Raw genomic sequence first — 22,944 nt, forward strand, 5'->3', positions numbered from 1 at the left:
AACGGTAAACCCACAAATAGATCCACCCGTGTGAACGTACCCTGAGGGTACATTCACGTGTGCGGATTACCTGCAGATTTTGTTACCGTTGACTTCAATGGGTCCGAAGGAAAATCTGCAAATCTACCTCGGTTGAGGATTTTTTCCTGACCCATTAAAGTCAATGGTAACAAAATCCGCTGCGGATTTTCCACATCAAATACACTGCAGAAATTCTGCAAGTAATCCGCCTGTGTGAACATACCCTAAGGGTATGTACACACGGGCCGATTTATTTGCAGGCTTCCCGCTGCGTATTTGAAAGGGGGCGGGCTCTTCTCGGCTGTCCGCAACAGATTTTCTGTGGCAGAATTTACGCTGCGGAAAATCTGCCGCAAGCCCCATTGAAGTCAGTACGGTCTGCTGCGGATTTTCCGCAGCATGAATTCCGCCGCGGAAAACCTGCTGCGGACAGCCGAGAAGAGCCCGCCCCCTTTGAAATACGCAGCGGGAAACCCGCAAATAAATCCGCCCTTGTGAACGTACCCTAAGGGTACGTTCACACGCGCAGCTTTTTTGCGGGTTTTCCGTTGCGTATTTGAAAGTGGGCGGGCTCTTCTCGGCTGTCTGCAGCAGGTTTTCCGCGGCGGAATTTACGCTGCGGAAAATCCGCCACAGTCCCTACTGACTTCAATGGGGCTTGCGGCGGATTTTCCGCGCCCTAAGGGTGCATTCACACAAGCATATTTTTGCTGAAGATCTGCGACAGATTTGCTGCTGCAGATTTTGCCACCCATTCATTTCAGTGGACAGCAAAATCTCGGTGGTAAATCAATCGGCGGTAGATCTGCAGCAGAAAATATGCTTGTGTGAACGCACCCTAAGGGTGCGTTCACACATGCGTATTTTTGCTGCAGATCTGACTTCAATGGGAAGCAAAATCTGTGACAGCAGATCCGCAGGAGAAAATATGCACGTGTGAACTGACCCTAAAACTGTTTGTGTTACATGCAGATTTTGCCCCAGCTACATTAAAAAGGTTAAAAATTCACAAAACAAAATAACATTGCTACAGCATTTAAAGCCTCACTGCAGGCACGAAAACTTCTGCAAGTTTGTGACAAAGATTTGGGTCACTGATGGTTTTACCTGCACAGTTCTGAAATCTGTAGTAGTTATTTTTTCTGCTTAGTTTCCACATCGCAGTGGTTGCATAATATCCATGTAGCCCCAGTTAGGGTATGTTCACACAGCAGAATTTCTTAGTGGAATCCGCCGGAAATATTCTGCTTAGAAATTTTGTTACAGCAGAGTCTCATTGTTTTCTATGTGATTCTGCTGCATTTTTTTTTTTTTTTTTGCCGCAGACATTTCGATTCCTCTCTCCACCGATAGAACAAACATGCTTATTCTTTTGGTGGAATAAGCTCGGAAATGCATTCCTGTCTGAGATGGCACACTTCAAAGTGGTTCTAGCGCCACCAGAACATACTATTTGCAGAATGTCCACCCATGTTTGCCATGTTTTCCAAATGGCAGAATATCCACGCGGACATTCTGCAAAAAGCAGGCGCTGGCAGAACAAGCCAGCGCTAGGACCATGTCAGTCCTTTCTACGGATGCCAAAAACGGAATTTATGCGGCAAAGGTTTCCGCTGTGTGCACTGTGCAGCAGTATTCTATAAAAAAAAAATGGGTGTCTGTTGCAACAAAGTTTCCGAGCTGAATTTTTCTACCGGATTCCACCTGGAAATTTTGCCATGTGAATAGAGCCTAACAGTTACCCTTCCAAGGAAATTAAATAAAAGCAAGATATTGGCCCTCATTTACTATTCTAAACCCGACTTGCTTTGTCGTTTTTTTTTTTTTTTTTGTCGCAGTCTGCGACACGATGCAACATTTTTTTCCCGACGGACCCGATGTGGATTCTCCCAAACCCGAAAAAGGGGTGTAACCCGACATTTCTGAGCTTTCCCACGTATTTATAAAGGTTTCCAACCCGAATTTGTTGAATTGTTGTGGATTTTTTCCCGACAACTCAGAGGAGTTGGAAACCAAAACCAACAAAACCCACGTGCGACAAACAGGGTGCGACATAATAATAAATACCAGGGGAAAAAAGCAGTCGGGTAAGAAAGCAACATAGACTTACAACCCGATTTTCTAAGTAAATGAGGGCCATTGGGGCTAATGTGTTTTGTTTGTTGTTTTTTTTCCCCCCAAATATACGCGATGCCCAGATACCAGCAAGTGACAGTGAATGAAATGCAGGATGCTAGGAGAGTTCTATAGAGTCACATGTGCCTTGTTTAGTAGGTAAAGTGAATCAGATGTTCCCTATGGGTCGTTGTGCTCCACTGGTTTTGTGACTTAAATAATACGTATTGTTGTACTAATAAGGTTGCATAGTAAATGCTAAAAAAAAAAAATAATAAGTAAAAAAAAAAATGGCAAACTTTTCTGCCTCTAAATGACCACTATTTTGGTATGGATTAGTCCTACTACGAATCCCCTTCTAGAGGGTAGGGTAATACAAGCACCCTGGGGTGTTGGCTAAATCTGCCCATCAATAGACATGTCTGTAGCTACGTAGTAAATGGGCCTCTCTGTGGTTTTGTTTATTGTGTAAGTGTTGGGTGGTAGATGCTCCAGTCACACGTATATGGCTCAAACCCTGTACAGCTGTCAGATTCCATTTCCCTCTTTTGACTGTGTTACGGTTTCTGACTTTGTTGTTTTTACGTTGCTTGGTGTATCCTACTACTAGGGATCTATCTAAGGTTGTGTTTCCCTACCAGTGCACCCCCAGCTGTTGCAAAACTACAACTTCCAGCATGCCCGGACAGCCAACGGCTGTCCGGGCATGCTGGAAGTTGTAGTTTTGCATCAGCTGGAGGTGCATTATTTGAAGACCACTACTGTATGACATGCAACAACATCTGTTAATGGATACGTTTTTATATTTTATTTTTTATTTTTTTATATAATAAAACTTTTACATTGTCGCTTTGCAATAGCTGGAGGCACACCGTGTATTCCTCACTTACGTTGTTCTGCACCACCATAGGAGCAGCACAACGAAAACGACAGCAGTGCCAAATCCATCACATGTCAGACATCAACAGCGCCCGACAGATCTATCGACAGTAATGGGGTCTGTCATTTTTACCGGGATAAATTTATTTATTTATTTATTCTTAGAATCTGCGAAGGAGCATTTACAGATGTAAACACAGTATAATGCCATGGCCACCCTGACTTAAAGGGGTTATCCAGGATTTTTTTATATATATATATATATATATCAACTGGTGCCAGGAAGTTAAACAGATTTGTAAATTATTTCTATAAAAAAAAAATCTTAATCCTTTCAGTATTTATGAGCTGATGAAGTTGAGTTTTTTTCTTTTCTGTCTAAGTGCTCTCTGATGACTCGTGTCTCGGGAACTGTCCAGAGTAGAAGCAAATCCCCATAGCAAACCTCTTCTACTCTGTGCAGTTCCCGAGACAAGCAGAGATGTCAGCAGAGAGCACTGTGGTCAGACAGAAAACAACAACTCAACTTCAGCAGCTGATAATTATTGGAATTAATAATTGGATTTTTTAATAGAAGTAATTTACAAATCTGTTTAACTTTCTGGAGCCAGTTGATATAAAAAGATATTTTTTTCCCTCTGGAATACCCCTTTAAAGCAATATATTCTTTTCACTGCCTTTGAACTTCTTTGGTACTACTGATCCTCTGGTGTCAACGGTGGCTACGTGTAACAATTGTTTTGTATCCTGCACGATTATAATTTTTTTTTCCTAAAGCCTCTGTCACTTGTCACTCGTTTCATGCTGCTTGAACTATGGATAGTATGAAACTGCTGATAGGATCCCTTATCGCAACGACCTGTAATGCTTTGTAAAAGCAAAAAAGGGTCCATGCGGAATTCCGCTTAAATTTACAGCCCATTGATTTCAGTAGGATTCTGCAGTCCCATTCAGAGATCGGAATTTCCGTGGCAGGCATTCCAATGAAGTCAAAGGGACTCGAATTTCGGCAGAATTCTGTGTTTAGGGAACATTCCTCAATTCCGTTCAGTGAGCTTTGCTGAACTGGAAGCTGTGCGGGATTGCCGTGTGAACGTGGCCTAAGGATTTATTCACACTGCAGAATTTCTGCGCATCCGCACCAATTCCGCGTCTGCATTCATTTGGGTGCTTTCTAGCTTGTGCGGAATCCGCAAGCGGACATTCTAAAGTGTGAATAAAGCCTGATGTAAATGGGGCTCACAGTCATTGGGCCGGTCCCAGGTCCTGAATGACAGATCTCTCCCTATTTTCCTATAGGACAAGATTTGTCAATCATGGCGGGGGGCCCTCAGATCACACCCAGCCTCGGTCCAGCTATTCCAAAAGAATCGTAGATAGTTGTGGTGTCCGCCGATTTATGCTGCCCGTGGTTCAGATTGTGTAACTCTAGTGACATGCTCAGTATTAGCCGATTATACATGTAAGATCCCCCCCCACACCTTCCTAAAACATGCATTCTCATATCACCTGAGCATACATCTTGAGGGAAAGGGGATGGATATGATGAATCATGTCAGTCTGTTTTATCCCCATACACATTAGAAATGGCAGTGAATCTTGATCCCTTTGTGTAGACACCTGAAAACTAGAGATGAGCGAACTTACAGTAAATTCGATTCGTCACGAACTTCTCGACTCGGCAGTTGATGACTTATCCTGCATAAATTAGTTCAGCTTTCAGGTGCTCCGGTGGGCTGGAAAACGTGGATGCAGTCCTAGGAAAGAGTCTCCTAGGACTGTATCCATCTTTTCCAGCCTACTGGAGCACCGGAAAGCTGAACTAATTTATGCAGGAAAAGTCATCAACTGCCGAGCCGAGAAGTTCGTGACGAATCGAATTTACTGTAAGTTTGCTCATCTCTACTGAAAACGATGGGACTTGCAGTTGTACTGCTGAACTATTTAGTTATCCAATTGACAATGAATAACGCAGACATTAAAGAGGTTATTTTGGATTTAAAAAGCAGGGCAAATTTCTTCCAGAAACAGTATTGCCGCTCAGTGCCATTGAAGTGAATGAAGCCAAGTTGTAATACCACACACAACCTGAGAACAGATGTGGTGCTGTTTTTGGAAACAATTTTGCTTTTTTTTTTTTTCTATTCCTGGATAACTCTATTAACAATCCATCTAAAAATTGCACTGATTTATAGGAAAACAACATGCAGGATTGTAGCCTCGCTGTTGTCGTAACGTGTTACTACCTAATTGACACAACCCTGATCGCTTATTAATGATCAGTGAGAGGCCCCATGTAAAACCCACGACACAGTATTCTGGGAAAAAAGTAATGCAGTTTTTGTGTTAGGCTGGGTTCACACCGCGTTTTTGCAATACAGTTTTCCGTATCAGGTTTTTGATAAAAAAATGGATTCTTCAAAACCGGACTAAACTGTATCAAAACGTGTGTACAGATTTTAAACCATATACGGTTGAAAAATTATGTCCGGTTGCATCCGTTTTTTAAGAAAAAAAACTTATACGTTTTTAACTTTTCACTCCATTATGAATAAAGTTTCACTTGTTTGATTGAAATTCCAAGAAAAAAAACTGTGCAAAGTCAAAAACCGTATGGCGCAAACCGGATGGAATCATACGCACATATGGTTCTGTACAGTTCCCGTTGACTCCCATGTTAAAAAAAAAAAAAAAGTAGACTTTTCAATGCGGTTTTTCACCCGGACCAAAAACCATGGTAGTCTACGGTTTTGGGTACTAGAAAAAAACTTACAAAACCGTACAGGATGCAGAACAGACACAACCGGATGCATCGTATGGTGTACGGTTTTCAATGGAGAGTCGATGCATACGGTTTTCAATGTTCCGTGCGGTTTTCACGTTGAAAACGTATATGGGAACTATATTGCAAAAACGTGGTGTGAACCCGGCCTTATGTTATGCATGCATATCATTAGAGAGAACTATAAGGCCAGGTCCACACATGCCTGACACTTTCCGCTGCAGTGTGGTTGTGTTCCATGTGGATTTTGTTCCAGATTTCCTTCCCGCCACACTAAGTATGATGACCTCAGTAGTAAAAATCTTGTAATACATTTGCAGAATGTGGATAAGCCTAGGCCAATGTTTCCCAACCAGGGTGCCTCCAGCTGTTGCAAAACTACAACTCCCAACATGCCTGGACAGCCGAAGGATACAGCTGGAGGCACCCTGATTGGGAAACACTGGCCAAGGGTCACACAGTTTTTTTTGTTTACATTTAATGTACATAAACATTGGCTACCAAGGTGTAACAGATTGTTTCCTTTTGTCTTTGTTTTACTTTTTTTATGTGTGTTTTCTTTTTAGCTTTTTGCTGAAAACTATAGCATAGTAGTCTGCGTTATTGTGTACAGCAAAAACATATGCCTTGTAATCCAATAAATTAATAATGTGATTCCATAGGAAACAGAGATACCATACACCTGTACTGTAGGGGGCGCTACCAGACACCAGTCAGTGCATACACTTCAGTAATACAGGTAAAGAGTAGTGCAGAACATGTTATACCTCCCTGTACTGTAGGGGGCGCTACCAGACACCAGTCAGTGCATACACTTCAGTAATACAGGTGTTTTACCAGTAAAATGCCCAATCTGATTGGTCTGTTCTTCCGGCCATTGACACGTTTCACAGATCTGGACTGTCTGTACATTGTATGTTGAGTCTGGTTTCAACTTACAATGATCCAGAAAAGATCATTGTATGTTGAAACTATTGTATGTTGAGGCCATTGTAAGTTGAGGGATCACTGTAGCTTAGATGTAGACAAGTGAGGTCCGGGCTTGCATGGAAACATTTGCGTTGCAGTTCATAATTCCCTGCCCACTGTAAAAATCAAACCAATTTTGATAAATCTCCCCAAAATAGCAGGTAATTTATTTCTATCATCTCACACAAAATAGTCATAGCGGCTTTATATATGACAGGCGCTTCTGTGCTATTGTGTAATTTAGAGAATCCGTATTGTTTTATTGTTGTGTTGGCAAGGTTTGTGTAATGTGGGCCGTTGCCGATGGCAACCAATCAAATATCTGTTTTCGTATTTACCGAGTAGATTAGAAAACGAATGGCCTTTTTCTGAGTTGGTTGCTGTTGGCCCATGCTTCCATGTTTTGTCTGCTCTACCTCTTGTCTACCAAAAATGCAAGGAAAATGGCCATTTGCCCCAACCACTGAAGAAGCTCGGCTAAGCGAAACATGTCAGAGGGGCTACGTGTGTTGATGTTTTAAAACTTAGTGTTGGCAAAGTCTTTACAAGTGTGATGGTGGACTGCAGCCACCAGCAAGTCATGGCGTTATGAGAGGCCGATGGGGCGGTTTAATATGATATACTGTGATAAGCACCACTGAGGAACAAATTACCAAACCTCAGTGCACTCATTATCAAAATACTCTGGCAATATTGTGATTTTTTTTTTTAACTAACTTTGTGCGTTCAATCTGTGTGACATTAAAAGGTAAGTTTTAGGTAGTGTATGTAAGAGGGTTTAGTGGTCCCTTTTTTCGGGGATCTTTGGTGTAACGATAGTTGTTACCTTACCTGTGACCCTTCTGCTGTATGCTTTGTTTAGTGTTACAAAAAATGCCAGATTTGTGCCACTATTTACTAGCTAGTTAGTGTTATCCTATAGATTCCTGAATGGCTATTTGATACACCCTGTCCGTTCCGGCATATTGGTGTAAGGGGTCATTTACGTGTATTGTTTTTATTGCAGTATTTAGTAGACATGTGCGGATGTTACCATGTAGTTAATAGAGATTTAGAGACCTTTTCCCCTTCTTACAATGAGGGTGATAGCCCTGGCTGGTTTAGGGAACAATTTGTTTAATTTTTTTCTCTAAACTACAAAGACGCCTTTCCTTTTGAGGTTTTTTGTTATGTTGTGGTGTTTTTTTTATTTTTATTTTTTTCTATTTGACTTTAATTTGGCAAATCATGACATCTGTAAATAGTGTTGAATCACAACTTCCTAGTTATACATAGAAGCCCTTCTCCAAACATGTCCTTGCTCCAGTTCTTTAGGAAAATCCTTTGGTAAAACTGTGTGGAACCATTTGGTGGTGGTGGTGGTGGTGGTGGTGTTTTATTTTTTATTTTTTGTGAAAAGTCAGTAAGGAAAAAGCTTTCCGACCGCTCAGTAATAGTAGCTATGTTGGCTGTCTATCAGCTTTCTGAGGTCATCTATACACACATAGGAATAGTTTTTAGGACAGTTTTCTTTTTTTTTTTCTTTTTTTTTTTTACCTGGGGGAAAAAAAACACAAAAAACTGTCCTGTCATTTTATGCTCCCAAGATACCGTTTTTGGGGCTTTTTTCCCCCTGCAACCCTGCAATTTATCATAAGTCAGGTGATCTATTTCTTTTTTTTCGTGATGTGACGCAAGGATTTCTATTGAAGAAATGGGGGGGCAAAAAAAAAACACTAGGAAAATCACCAATGCTAATCCCACATTTGTTGCTCCCATAGGAGAGAAAAGTTGCCCATAGCAACCAATCCGATTGCTGCTTTCATTTTACAGAGGCCTTGTTAAATATTAAAGAAGCGATCTGGTTGCTATGGGCAACTTTTCCTCTGCACAGGTCTTGATAAATCTCCCCCATAGACTTTTATGGGAGAGAAATGGGACAATTTTGTCCACAAAAAGGCCATAGTCTCAACATGCAGCGATTTTGAAAAAGTGACACTGAACCCAAAACCGCAGAAAAACGCCAAAGATGAGTGAAAAGTCATCAGGTGGGTTTAGCGTTTTCTTATTGACTTTCAGCTAACAACCTGCCGCTTCATTTTTTTCACACAAAAAAAATGCAGCGTGGCATTTCTGGCTGTTATTTTTATTTTATTTTTCGCTCAACATTTTTGCAGAGGAAGAATGATGAAAACTTAGATTCAGAGGATGGTGGGGGTGCCCCCATACAGATCCGCTGACTTGAACCTAATGGGGGAGATTTATCAAAATCTGTACAAAGGAAAAGTTGCCCAGTTGCCCATAGCAACCAATCAGATCGCTACTTTCATCTTGTAGAGGCCTTGTTAAAAATGAAAGAAGCAATCTGATTGGTTGCTATGGGCAACATTTCCTTTTGACAGGTTTTGATCTCCCCCAATGTGTGTAGCCACCTTCAGAAATGGCTGAATAGAATGAATTTTTTTTATTTTATTTTTTTTAAACAAAACTCACAGGATTTAAGTTTATAGCAATTTTTGTTATTTTTTGTCTGTTATGCGGTAGTATTAATTTATGTTGAATGTGAGTCATAAGTGTATTCTCCGTATGATGCATGTGTAGAGAAACCTCCATATCTGTATAGCGTGAGGTAAACTGTGGTGCCACATTTCTGTCATGGCTGGGCACCTCCTATGAGCCGTCCAGTCAATGTGCCAAGAAGTTTACCGCCACCATGCTAAGCGCTCTGACGTGGTCCCTTAAAGGGGTATTCCAGGATTTTTTTAATTTGACTATGCTACAGGGGCTGTAAAGTTAGTGTAGTTCATAATATAGTGTCTGTACCTGTGTGTGATGGTTTTCTCACAATTCTTCTGTGATTTTCACCCCAATATTTATTTTTAACAGCATACAAAATGACTGCTGTCTCAGAGTTTTCCCAGGTTGCAATGCACCAGAGACTTGACTCACTAGTCAGCTGATGACAGGGAGCCTGTCTGCTTCAATGGGTGGAGGGATCGCTTGGTGGGAGAGAGATCAATCTGCAACAGCTGTAGGCACCCTGATTGAAAACCACACTTATTTGAATGGATGCAGCTCATTTATGTTTCAATGGGTGGGGTGGCTGATGTGTGGGAGGGAGGAAGATGGAATTGTGGGATTTGTAGTCAAAAAAAGAAAAGTCAAACAGGAAATACCAGTTGATAAAAAGCTAGCCACAGTATTATGGTAATCTCACAACATAGCCATTTAGCCCTAAGACAAGCACAGATCCTTCCTAAGCATGTCCATTACTGTCTGCTAGGTATGTGCTAAAATCACCTTCTGGTGGATAACCCCTTTAAATTTATGTTCGCCGTCATAGTGGTTGCTGTATTGTCGTGTCTGCGGTATTGTTTTAACGCTAATCCGCATGGTGCTCTGTAAGGCTGTATTCACACACTGGGAATTTCGACAAATTGCATTATGGTTTTTTCTGTTGTACGATGGCAAACCTGTAGTGCCTGCGAATAGTGTTCACGTAATGTGTAAAATTGTGCAGATTTTGCGTCAAAATTGTAGTGTGAACTTGATGTTATAGCTATTGTATCCGCACCATTAAAGTGATTTGTAATTCAATGTAATAACAGCACATAAATAATATATATATATATATATATATATATATATATATATATATATATATATTAGGGATGTAAGAAAAAAATCGATTTGCGCGATAATCGCGATTTTTCACTTGCCGATACAAATTCCACATCACTAAAAGAATCGATTCAGTATCTCCTGACGCCCGGAACAGCATGTTCTGGGCATCAGGAGATACAAGTGCCACATTTTGTCAGCCGGATCTGACTCTGGGTGTATGGAGCGGGCTCCGACTCGTGCCCGCTCCATACTCTGCTAATGCATCACCGCTGCTAATATCCAGCATGCGGTGCTCTGCAGTCTGTATGGAGCGGGCTCCGGACTCCTGCCCGCTCCATACTCTGCAGCCCCCGGCTGTTCTCGGTAACCGGGGGCCGCCGCTAATAGCCAGCATTAGGCGATTGCCGCAGCTGGCTATTAACCCTTTAGATCACCGCTCTCAAAGCTGACAGCGGTGTCTAAAGGGATCTGTGAATGCTCCCTGGTGGGGTGGATCGCCCCCTTGCAGCGCGATCGCGGGCGGGCGATCCACTGTGGAGGTAGCGGAGGGCTCTGTCATTAATAGATCCTGGCTGGACCAGGCTCTATCAATGGATCGTAGATCAATGGAGTTCAAAAGAACTCTATTCATCTGTCTGAGGAATCTAATGATTCCTAAAAGACTAATAAAGTGTATAAAAAAACTAAAAATAAAGTTTTAATAAAAGTGTAAAAGACATTTGTTTTTTGGACAGAATCGGGATATATCGTCACCTAGACTGTATTGCAATATATCGGGACATATCGAATCGCCACATTGGTATCGCGATTCGAATCGTATCGCCAAATTCTTGGCGATTCACACCCCTAATCTAAATATATATCTATATAGATAGATAGATAGATAGATAGATAGATATCCAAAGCATGTATTAGGCAGCACACCAAATAGTATTCAAATCAAAAGTGCGGTTTAATATCCCATATCAAGATACAACGTTTCGGCAGTATCACACTGCCTTTCTCAAGTGTGATACTGCCGAAACGTTGTATCTTGATATGGGATATTAAACCGCACTTTTGATTTGAATACTATTTGGTGTGCTGCCTAATACCTGCTTTGGATATTGGCTATACAGTCTGCGACTGGGACTGTTGATTTTGGCTTGCACCCACCTGCTGTGGAATTACTCTGGTGTGCTATCCTCGCATCTCTCTCTCTCTGCGTGGCTAGATAGATAGATAGATAGATAGATAGATATATCCTTATGCCAGCGCCAAATACTGTATGTGAATTTTGTTACATATGTTCTATAGCTGTGGTCTTTAAATTTTGGACCTCCAGATGTTGCCAAACTACAACTCCCAGCATGCCCAGACAGCCAAAGGCTGCCCGGGCATGCTGGGAGTTGTAGTTTGGCAACATCTGGGGGTCCACAATTTGTAGACCACTAGTCTATAGGTCAGTAGGAACTATAAAAGAGCTGTATGTAACGGTGCCAATAAGCCAGGGGTGGTCTTGGGAATTGTCATCGTCGCAGCGGTTTTGTCACCTTGTGTGTTCCCTGCTGGCTCCAGGAAGCGTCATCATGAGCAGCCACTTCTGGATGACCAGGAAATACTCAAACCTGCTTGCAAATTTCTCTCCATTGTTCTACGTGGACGAATCTATTCCTAGAATTGGGCAGAGCGATTTGCCGATGGGCAGATAAAACGTTGGCACGTTAACTCCAGTAAATCAATTGGAAATCGGTTTGCTTATCTCTAACCTGCATGTAAGTGTAGCGGGCCGTGTTCACACTCGCACTGTAAAATAGGCTACTTTATTTCAGCCGCAAAACTGCGTTTTTACAGTTAAAGTAAATTGGCAGATTTTCTTATAAACAGTACCTGTCATCAAACTAAACTTTTAATATATTGTTCCTTATGTTATTATAAGACACTTTGCTATTTACTTGCTGTTAAAATTCTCAACCTTTATGGGGGGGGAGATTTATCAAAATCTCGGTCTACTGGAAAAGTTGCTGAGTTGCCCATAGCAACCAATCAGATAGCTTCTTTCATTTCTGAAAAGCCTATGAAAAATGAAAGCAGCGATCTGATTGGTTGCTATGGGCAACTCAGCAACTTTTCCTCTGGACAGGATTTAATAAATCTCCCCCTATATGTTTTGAAAGGGACTGAAAAAAACTGTGGCTCTGTTCTGTTTCCTGCCGCAAGTCAAACAGTTAGGTCTCCTCCCGGCCTGGCAAGAGACCAAACTCAGGAAGTGAGTGCGGGGCATGGTGAGGCACAGCTCTCACAGGCTTCTGTGACGTCGCGCCTGCTGGGGAACGCCCACTTTCTCATGCTGGGAGCTCACACAATGGGAGCAAGGGGAAAGGTATGATACACAGCTTTTTAAAGCTCAGAATTTTTTTTTTTTTAAGGGCAGGAGGGATGTTATGAGTAGTTAGGGAATATAACCTGAGTTAGTTTAGAAAATATGTTTGACAGGTTCTCTTTAATAATTGTTGTCAGTGGAAAAAAGTTATTTTAAAATAAAAAGGCAGTTATTTTTTTTTTTTTTTTAAACCAATTTGTAGCAAATAGCTTTTTCAAACCCCCTTATGTGTGTGTGTGTGTGTGTGTGTGTGCATAAAGATATTGGTGTATATAATATGCAAATATGGCCAAATAAGATAGCCTTAAAGGAGTACTCTGGTGCAGAGTATTCCTGCTCCGTCTTGCCCGGGCTGCAAAAAAAATGAAAATAAACCATCACTCACCTTCCTGGGCTTCCCGCGGAGCGCAGCTACAGCTGTTCGGTCCTCCGGTCCATCCTCTTCTTCATACTTCCATGTGAACGAATCGTCACATGGCGCTCAGCCTATTATGGGCCGAGGCTGAACATGGCGGCGGCCGGCAATAGGCTGAGCGCCATGTGTCGCTTCGTTCACATGGAAGTATGAAGAGGATGGACCGTAGGACCGATCAGCTGTAGTGGCGCTCCGCGAGAACCCAGGAAGGTGAGTGATGGTTTATTTTCATTTTTTTTGCAGGACGGAGCAGGAATACTCTGCACCAGAGTACTCCTTTAATATGACTTTAGTGATCAGTGGTGTCTTGTTACTTTATTGTGCTTTGCCCTTCCTTGCGCTCTGCGTGTGTTGCCTGCTGTCTCTTCATTCTATACATGCCATTCAGTGTCTACATACTTGTCCCTTGCAGATTGCTTGGCAAGGCCACCACTGTCATTAGTTCCTTACTAGGGATACTTTGAGAGTGTTCCTTACTGGAAACGTATTACAGATTATGATAAAATAGTTGCAGGGCAAATTTGTTATGAATCTGGGAGCCAGCAAAAAAAAGTTAGGAGCCAGGATTCCACTAGTAACGTTCGCTCATCTTTGGGAAAAAACAATTTTTTTTTTTTTTTAACTTACCTCCACCTGCCTCCGGACGTCACTTTGGTGTTAGATGAATAGCAGATGTCAGATGACCGCTGGAACGGTTGCGCTGATTGGCTCTTTTGGTTACCTGTAATCCTGACATCTAACACTGTAGTGTCGGCTCGGGGTAGAACGGGGGGATCAGCATGGAAACATAGGCAGCAATAGATAAAATTGTGCGATACATGTGCAGGCCCTAAAAATCTGCTGTGTGTTGAGAAGCCAGGACACTTCCCTGGTAAGCCATTACTCAGGGTATTTTCTCACAAACGTATTTTTCCATCGGAAAAATGTATCCTAAAATCTGCTGCAGAAAGCCAATACATGTTCTCAGATTTCAGCTCCAAATATGCAGTTTGTATGCTGCAGGTTTAGACAAGATTTTGGATGGAGGTTAGCCACATTTAGTTTCAATAATCCAGGCTACCCGACACTAAATCTACACAGGCTTTTTTCCACCTTGACGTCCGACCTTACACAGTCCTTGCATTCCCCTCCATCAGTGGGCTTCAAACCGTGGACCTCCAGATGTAGCAAACCTGTAGTTTGCAGTAGATGGACCTGAGGAAGAGGGCAGTAGACTCTCAAAATGCGTTGTCTGATAAAATATTTCCTTTTATTATTTTATCGGTGTCTGCGGCAAATTTGCAGCATTTGTAGGGTCAATACTTCATACCTGTAGTTTTGCAACACCTAGAGGGCCACAGTTTGGAGACCATTGCTCCACATCATCCTAAGCATCATTTGACTGAGGGGATTGTTAGGCCGGGCTCACATGGGCGAAAAATGTGCGGAATGTCCGCTCTGAAAACAAGTGCGGACATTTTGCACATTTGACTTACCGCTGGGCGCTAAGACCGCTTGGAAATGGCACCAGATGAAATCGTGCCATATAATATAAATGTATATATATATATATAATATCGCCTTTTAAAATATTTCATATAAATGTGTTTGCATGAGTCAAAATCCACTGCTGCAGCCTGAGGTAGCTACAAACAAAAATCCATCAAATTCATCTTCTTGTCTTACATGGTTCAGCAGAGTTCCATTCCTTTTCATAGGAGTAGACATAGACACCATGGCGCATCTACCCGCCAGGGTGGTAAAACAGTGTTTTAATTTAATTTTTTACTTTTTATTTTTGTTTTTCTTCCATCCTCATTCTTATGTCGTGTGCATATTTTCAATTGGTTTATTCCTCCAGGGACCAGAATCCATGTGTGAGACTGAAACTCATTACCATCATCATCATCATCACCACCACCACCACGTTACCCAGCGCTGGTTTTATCAGTGGAAACGCAACATATTGTTCTGCCAGATAGAATATAAGCCGATCCGCGCTTCCTTTTTAGTGGCCATATCACTTAGTTGCCTGTTCATAGCGTTGGAGTCTAATATGAAGGTAACCAGTCATGTCATTTCCATCTATAACCTTGGGATCTGCAGTTGTGGATTGGTGGTCGCCGTATGTTAGGGGACATCTTGCAGGTGGTATGATGTGATAGGTAGGTAGTCGCTTCTGTCCTGTGCATGGTAGGCAATGATCAGGAAGGAATCACTTATGATCAGATGCCAGTTATCCAGGGTGCCTTATGTTATGGTGGGTAGATCATGCGGCCCGCTACACTACTTTCCTGCCTAGAAATACTATGCTGTGGATGTTCAGCTCAAGTATTTCCTGTCTGATGGTTGTCCGTCCCTGCCAGGAAAATAGAACGACAGCCTTAACCTTATGCTAGGGTGCACATAGCCTTAGTGATCTTACCAAACCTCTAGAGCAGCCTTTCCCAAACAGTGTGCCTCCAGCTGTTGCAAAACTACAACTCCTAGCATATCCAGGCATGCTGGCAGTTGTAGTTTTGCGACAGCTGCAGACGCACTGTTTGGGAAAACACTGCTAAAAAAAACCTCTGTAAAATGCACTTTCTGTAAATACATTTTCTTGTATAAAATGCTCATTTAGGTATCCGTCGGCATCCCTGTGACGGACAGCGCAGTGCCCAGTGATTCCTTTTGGCCCACTATATTACAGAACAGCAGGCCATGCTATCGAGTGGCATATATGGCCCAAACTGAATAGGTGCCGTTGCTGTAGCAGACAGCCTAATATACAGTGTGAACATGCCCTTACTCCCAGTGCTGAGATGCATGTTTTATCGTCATATGGTTTGTGTATCACTGGCAGCATACTGGTGTTATACTTATTGTAGCTGAATTCTAGTCATGTGGGCATGGTTTTTTGGTTGTTGGATGCCATGTTGTTTGTGTTGTGAGCAGTGAGGTGTCACAATGAGGTTGGGTCTCCAGTTTTTGACTTGCCTTTTTACTTGTAGTAATGGTAAGGCGATGTTCACATGGCAGAATTTCCGCAAGTAATTCTGCGTTTCAATTCTACATGAATGTTAAGCCAATATACTTTGATGGGATTCCGCAGTCCCATTCACAATGCAGAGTTTCTGCATCTGTCTTTCCGCAGCTAAAATTCAGAGTTCCAAACTCAAACTCGCAGCCGAATTTCGAAAAAATTACATTTTATATTTTTGTGAAATTTGGCTGCGAAATCTAATTGAGGTCAGTGGGGCTTCAAGTTCTGCGCAAAACGCAGAATTGGTACGGAATTTAACTTTTGCTTAAAGGAATACTGCAGCCGAAGACAACATATCCCCTTGCCGCAGGATAGAGGATAAATGTCGGATCGCATGGAGTCTGACAGCTGGGACCCCCTGCGATCTCCTGTATGGGGACCCGGAACATGACCTTAACGCATGCCGCTGCCAACACCTCCCCTCCATGTATCTCTATGGGACAGGTGGAGATGCAGCATTCGTTCTTCCCCTCTTCTTCCATATAGCTGAATGGAGGGCGCGTGTCTGCCCACAACACAAGCATTAGCCGTGCATAGCCGCGGCAGTTCTGGGTCTCCGTACCGTAAATCACGGGGGTTCCAGTGGTCAGACCCCCCTCAATCAGACACTTCGACTGCAGTACTCCTTTAAAATAAAGCCCACCTATTATAAGTGTCCTGCGAAATCATACAGAAGTCATCCAGAAAGGATGCAGAATTCCACATACATTCCGTAAATGCTGGACAGATGCGGAATCCGAACCGAATAAATGCGGACGTGAAATTCAGGCAAACATGTCATGTGACCATAGCCTAATGGTTAATCAATCAGTGTATATTTATATGTACATGGCTTCAATGGAGAAAACCGGCTCACACGGCGCTGACCGACCAGGAAACAGTAAGGAGGATAGAACGGACTTTACTAACCAGGATTCAACGCGTTTCGCTCCGCATGCGCAGTGAAATGCGTTGCATCCTGGTTATTAAAGTCCATTGATGGATTATCATTACCGTTGATGAATTACCATTTTACACCAAAATCTGCATTTTACAGCAATTTACAACAAAATCTGCACAGTGTGGTGAACTTTGCTGCGGTGGTTTTCCGAAAATTTTTCTAGCGAAATCTGTTTTGTATGCATTTACGATGATGATACATGTAGAGTACCAGATAAGTCCTATGTGGGACATTATCATTGGCTTTACACCACTTCAATGTTTTAAATGCTCCTGCAAATTTTGCGCAATTGTACTTTTTGCTCAATTCTTGTCTACTGTTTGGTGCACCGTACCCAATTTTTGCAGTGGAGCAGTATTTATTATTTGTGCAAATAAAAAAATTTTTTTTTTTTTTGCGAAAAGCCTAATTGTTTGGGGCAAACCTACACCACCTAATAGGACACGTACAAAAGTGTCAGATGCCAGAGCACAAAGCTTAAACCAATCTCTTCGGCTCACTGGTTTCTATAATTGCGCAAAATTTGTCAAGTCTGTGCACCCTACCATACCCCAACATTGATAAATGTCCCCCAATGTATTTACATTAGTGCTCCACAATATGTAGATGATGACTGTATAACGAAAACTGTAAAATGATTTTCAAAGGTGAACCTTGGCTTGTAGAGGCGTTAGGCCGCCCGCCATATAGAAGCTGTGCGGACGTGATCCGTAGGAGCGCCGGGGCTATTAAAGCTGTGTGCAGCTGTCGCCGCACATAGGAGGAGAGCGCAGCACTGTACGCTAATGTGGAGTAGTGATGTACAGAGAGTGAGATCTGTGCTGAGCTCATCACAATGTAACCAGGAAGTGTACGGCAGCGTCTGTCTGTCAGGAAGCCGCATTCTTCTTTTTAGTCCTGATGAAGAGCGACTTCCTGTAATGTAATAGCCCACGGCGGCGGCCCTATGTGAGTAAGGTTATCCGATCAGATGCCGGCACACGTTTGTTGTTGTTTTTGCATTGCAATGTGAATAGCTATTTTTTTTTGCGGTGACATTGGATGCACTTTTGTGTCTTGTACCCCCTAGAGCAGTGGTCTCCAACCTGCGGACCTCCAGATGTTGCAAAACTACAACTCCCAGCATGGACTTTAATAACCAGGATTCAGCGCAGCGCAGCGAAAAGCTTTGCATCCTGGTTATTAAAGTCCATTCCTATTCTCCTTACTGTGTCCTGGTCGACCAGCGCTGTGTAATCCTACTTTTGTGCCTTGTACCCCCTAGAGCAGTGGTCTCCAACCTGCGGACCTCCAGATGTTGCAAAACTACAACTCCCAGCATGGACTTTAATAACCAGGATTCAACGCTTTTTGCTGCGCTTGCGCAGCGTAACGCGTTGCATCCTGTTTATTAAAGTCCATTCCTATCCTCTTTACTGTGTCCTGGTCGGCCAGTGCTGTGTAATCCTACTTTTGTGCCTTGTACCGCCTAGAGCAGTGGTCTCTATCCTGCGGACCGACAGCCATTGGCTGTCCGGGCATGCTGGGAGTTGTAGTTTTGCAATATCTGGAGTTCCGCAGGTTGGAGACCACTGCCCTAGAGCAGTGTTAGCCCAACCAATCCAGCTGTTGCAAAACTACAACTCCCAGCATGCCCCTATGGTATCCGTACCATCAAATGTTTCTATTTTGGTGTGGCAGGGCTGGCAGCTGATCTGGAAGCAGCTGTCTGCTTTAGCTAATAAACCAGGGGAGTCCCGATCGAAAGGTGAATGTTGCGTTTAAAGGGGTATTCCAGGAAAAAACTTTTTTTTTATATATATATATATATATCAACTGGCTCCAGAAAGTTAAACAGATTTGTAAATTGCTTCTATTAAAAAATCTTAATCCTTTCAGTACTTATGAGCTTCTGAAGTTAAGGTTGTTCTTTTCTGTCGAAGTGCTCTCTGATGACACGTGTCTCGGGAAATGCCCAGTTTAGAAGAGGTTTACTATGGGGGATTTGCTTCTAAACTGGGCGTTTCCCGAGACACGTGTCATCAGAGAGCACTTAGACAGAAAAGAACAACCTTAACTTCAGAAGCTCATAAGTACTGAAAGGATTAAGATTTTTTTATAGAAGTAATTTACAAATCTGTTTAACTTTCTGGAGCCAGTTGAGAGATAGATAGATATATATCTATCTCTCTCTCTCTCTCTCTCTATATATATATATATATATATATATATATATATATATATATATATATATATATATATAATCTCTATCTCTATCTAAGTTTTTTTTCTAGATAACCCCTTTAAGAGCTTTGGGAGTATGTTTTAATATATATAATTTTTTTTTTTTCATGCAGAATTCGGATTGTATTAGTGAATTCCATTTTAATGTACTAAGGCACATTTTTTTTTATTTTCTGCGTCAGACTTGCAATGCTCTGTAGACGGGGAAAAAAAGACATGTCACCTATTGAATTTATGCAGAAACCATGTCTGGTAGCAAAACTACAACTCCCAGCATGCCCAGATAGCTGTTGGTGGTCCGGGAAGGCTCTGGAGAGCCAGAGTTTGGAGACCACTGGTCTATGGGAGCTGCCAGAGCGGCTGTAATAGAGAGAGTGAGGGTCCTTCACATACCCTGTCCTGTGATGAGGGTATAAGCGATAATGTTGGCACAATCCTTTTCAGGGGTCACTTGCAGAAATTCATGCTCCCACGGCAGTAACAGCTCTTTTGGAGCAGATTTTCAGTCACAAAAGTTTCAGCAGCAAATCTGCGGCATGTGAATATTCCCCTTATGTAGAATACAGATGTTTCAGTTTTTGGCGGTATACTTTATAATGGTTTTGGACTGTCCATTGTTGTTTACATAAGACATCTGTATGTTAATCACCCAGCAGTTTGCCATGCATGAGTACCTAGTCATCGGTGAGTTCACTAGCAGTGCCGGCAGACACCAGGTAAACATCAGGATGACATCTCTATAATTACTCAGGTGAGTGTCCCGGTTTATCCAGGTCAGGTGAGGCTGTCACTTTCCTGTCACGTGCAGGGGTTATACAAAGCAGACGCCATGATAGTTACTGTGTTGATGAAGATTTCTATTTTGGGTCCATATTGACCACAGTTCTAAATAAAGTCTCATTATTCCTGACTTTATCTTGGTCTCTGGTGATGTTGGTTCTTCCCCTCGTGATCTTATAGTTTGGAGTATTTGTATGTGATGATATACTCTGTGCTGTCTATACGGTGCCTGCAGTGTACTCTGTGCTGTCTATACAGTGCCTGCAGTGTACTCTGTGCTGTCTATACAGTGCCTGCAGTGTACCCTGTGCTGTCTATACAGTGCCTGCAGTGTACTTTGTGCTGTCTATACAGTGCCTGCAGTGTACTTTGTGCTGTCTATACAGTGCCTGCAGTGTACTCTGTGCTGTCTATACAGTGCCTGCAGTGTACTCTGTGCTGTCTATACGGTGCCTGCAGTGTACTCTGTGCTGTCTATACGGTGCCTGCAGTGTACTCTGTGCTGTCTATACAGTGCCTGCAGTGTACCCTGTGCTGTCTATACAGTGCCTGCAGTGTACTCTGTGCTGTCTATACAGTGCCTGCAGTGTACTCTGTGCTGTCTATACAGTGCCTGCAGTGTACTCTGTGCTGTCTATACAGTGCCTGCAGTGTACTCTGTGCTGTCTATACAGTGCCTGCAGTGTACTCTGTGCTGTCTATACAGTGCCTGCAGTGTACTTTGTGCTGTCTATACAGTGCCTGCAGTGTACTCTGTGCTGTCTATACGGTACCTGCAGTGTACCCTGTGCTGTCTATACGGTGCCTGCAGTGTATTCTGTGCTGTCTATACGGTGCCTGCAGTGTACTCTGTGCTGTCTATACAGTGCCTGCAGTGTACTCTGTGCTGTCTATACAGTGCCTGCAGTGTACTCTGTGCTGTCTATACAGTGCCTGCAGTGTACTCTGTGCTGTCTATACAGTGCCTGCAGTGTACTTTGTGCTGTCTATACAGTGCCTGCAGTGTACTCTGTGCTGTCTATACAGTGCGTGCTGTGTAGTCTGTGCTGTCTATACAGTGCCTGCAGTGTAGTCTGTGCTGTCTATACAGTGCCTGCAGTGTAGTCTGTGCTGTCTATACAGTGTCTGCAGTGTACTCTGTGCTGTCTATACAGTGCCTGCAGTGTACTCTGTGCTGTCTATACAGTGCCTGCAGTGTACTCTGTGCTGTCTATACAGTGCCTGCAGTGTACTCTGTGCTGTCTATACAGTGCCTGCAGTGTAGTCTGTGCTGTCTATACAGTGCCTGCAGTGTAGTCTGTGCTGTCTATACAGTGCCTGCAGTGTAGTCTGTGCTGTCTATACAGTGCCTGCTGTGTAGTCTGTGCTGTCTATACAGTGCCTGCAGTGTACTCTGCTGTGTAGTCTGTGCTGTCTATACAGTGCCTGCAGTGTACTCTGCTGTGTAGTCTGTGCTGTCTATACAGTGCCTGCAGTGTACTCTGTGCTGTCTATACAGTGCCTGCAGTGTACTCTGTGCTGTCTATACAGTGCGTGCTGTGTAGTCTGTGCTGTCTATACAGTGCCTGCAGTGTAGTCTGTGCTGTCTATACAGTGCCTGCAGTGTAGTCTGTGCTGTCTATACAGTGCCTGCTGTGTAGTCTGTGCTGTCTATACAGTGCCTGCAGTGTAGTCTGTGCTGTCTATACAGTGCCTGCAGTGTAGTCTGTGCTGTCTATACAGTGCCTGCAGTGTAGTCTGTGCTGTCTATACAGTGCCTGCAGTGTAGTCTGTGCTGTCTATACAGTGCCTGCAGTGTAGTCTGTGCTGTCTATACAGTGCCTGCAGTGTAGTCTGTGCTGTCTATACAGTGCCTGCTGTGTAGTCTGTGCTGTCTATACAGTGCCTGCTGTGTAGTCTGTGCTGTCTATACAGTGCCTGCAGTGTAGTCTGTGCTGTCTATACAGTGCCTGCTGTGTAGTCTGTGCTGTCTATACAGTGCCTGCAGTGTAGTCTGTGCTATATATACAGTGCCTGCAGTGTACTCTGTGCAAAAAATAACTGAAATCAGTCGCTTCCTATAACCATCAATAAGCTTCTTACACCTCTCAGCCGGAATGTTGGACCACTCTTCCTTTGCAAACTGCTCCAGGTCTCTCTTATCAAAGGCGCCTTTTCCCAACAGCAATTTTAGGATTTCTCCACAGGTGATCAATGGGATTTAGATCTGGACTCATTGCTGCCACTTCAGAACTCTCCAGCGCTTTGTTGACATCCATTTCTGGGGGCTTTTTGACATATGTTTGGGGTCATTGTCCTGCTGGAAGACCCAAGATCTCGGATGCAAACCCAGCTTTCTGACACTGGGCTGTACAGTGCGAGCCAAAATCTGTTGGTAATCCTCAGATTTCATGGAGCCTTGTACACATTCAAGGCACCCAGTGCCAGAGGCAGCAAAACAACCCAAAACATCATTGACCTCCACCATATGTCGCTGTAGGTACTGTGTTCTTTTCTTTGTAGGCCTCATTCCGTTTTTGGTAAAAGCTCTATCTTGGTCTCATCTGTCCACAAGACGTTTCCCAGAAGGATTTTGGCTTAGGCTGCATTCACACTTCGTTTTTACATTACGGATGCCGGATCCGGCTGAACATTTTACTTTAATGAGCCGTATCCAGTTTTGTGACCGGACCTAAAACCGTAGTATACTACGGTTTTAGGTCCGGTCAGAAAACCGCATACGGGTAAAAAATGAGCTGACCGGAGTCATCGGTTGACTCCGGTCGGCTCATTAAGGTAAATGGAGTTCAGCGCTGGTCCGGCTGGGGTACGGGAGATCCCGGTTTTCCCCTCCCACAGACGCATCCAGCAC

General features: G+C 43.1%; 1 protein-coding gene across 11 annotated transcripts in view; it reads left to right on the forward strand.

The window, feature by feature from the left end:
• The window catches only part of BICRA (BRD4 interacting chromatin remodeling complex associated protein), a 122,962-nt gene that overhangs the window by 38,768 nt on the left and 61,250 nt on the right, over window positions 1–22,944 (forward strand). For 2 of the 11 annotated variants that reach the window (XM_056539925.1, XM_056539935.1), the window contains exon 1: window positions 8,772–8,793. The exons of 8 other annotated variants lie outside the window; for them this stretch is intronic. In XM_056539925.1, the coding sequence (XP_056395900.1) occupies window positions 8,775–8,793 (19 nt within the window). In that variant the 5' untranslated portion in view covers window positions 8,772–8,774. Of the gene's footprint in view, window positions 1–8,770; window positions 8,794–22,944 lie in introns of those variants that run through there. One more of the 11 variants, XM_056539934.1, reaches the window with a different exon arrangement.

The sequence above is a fragment of the Hyla sarda genome, chromosome 9 (assembly GCF_029499605.1).
Source record: "Hyla sarda isolate aHylSar1 chromosome 9, aHylSar1.hap1, whole genome shotgun sequence".
Classification (NCBI taxonomy): Eukaryota; Metazoa; Chordata; class Amphibia; order Anura; family Hylidae; genus Hyla; species Hyla sarda.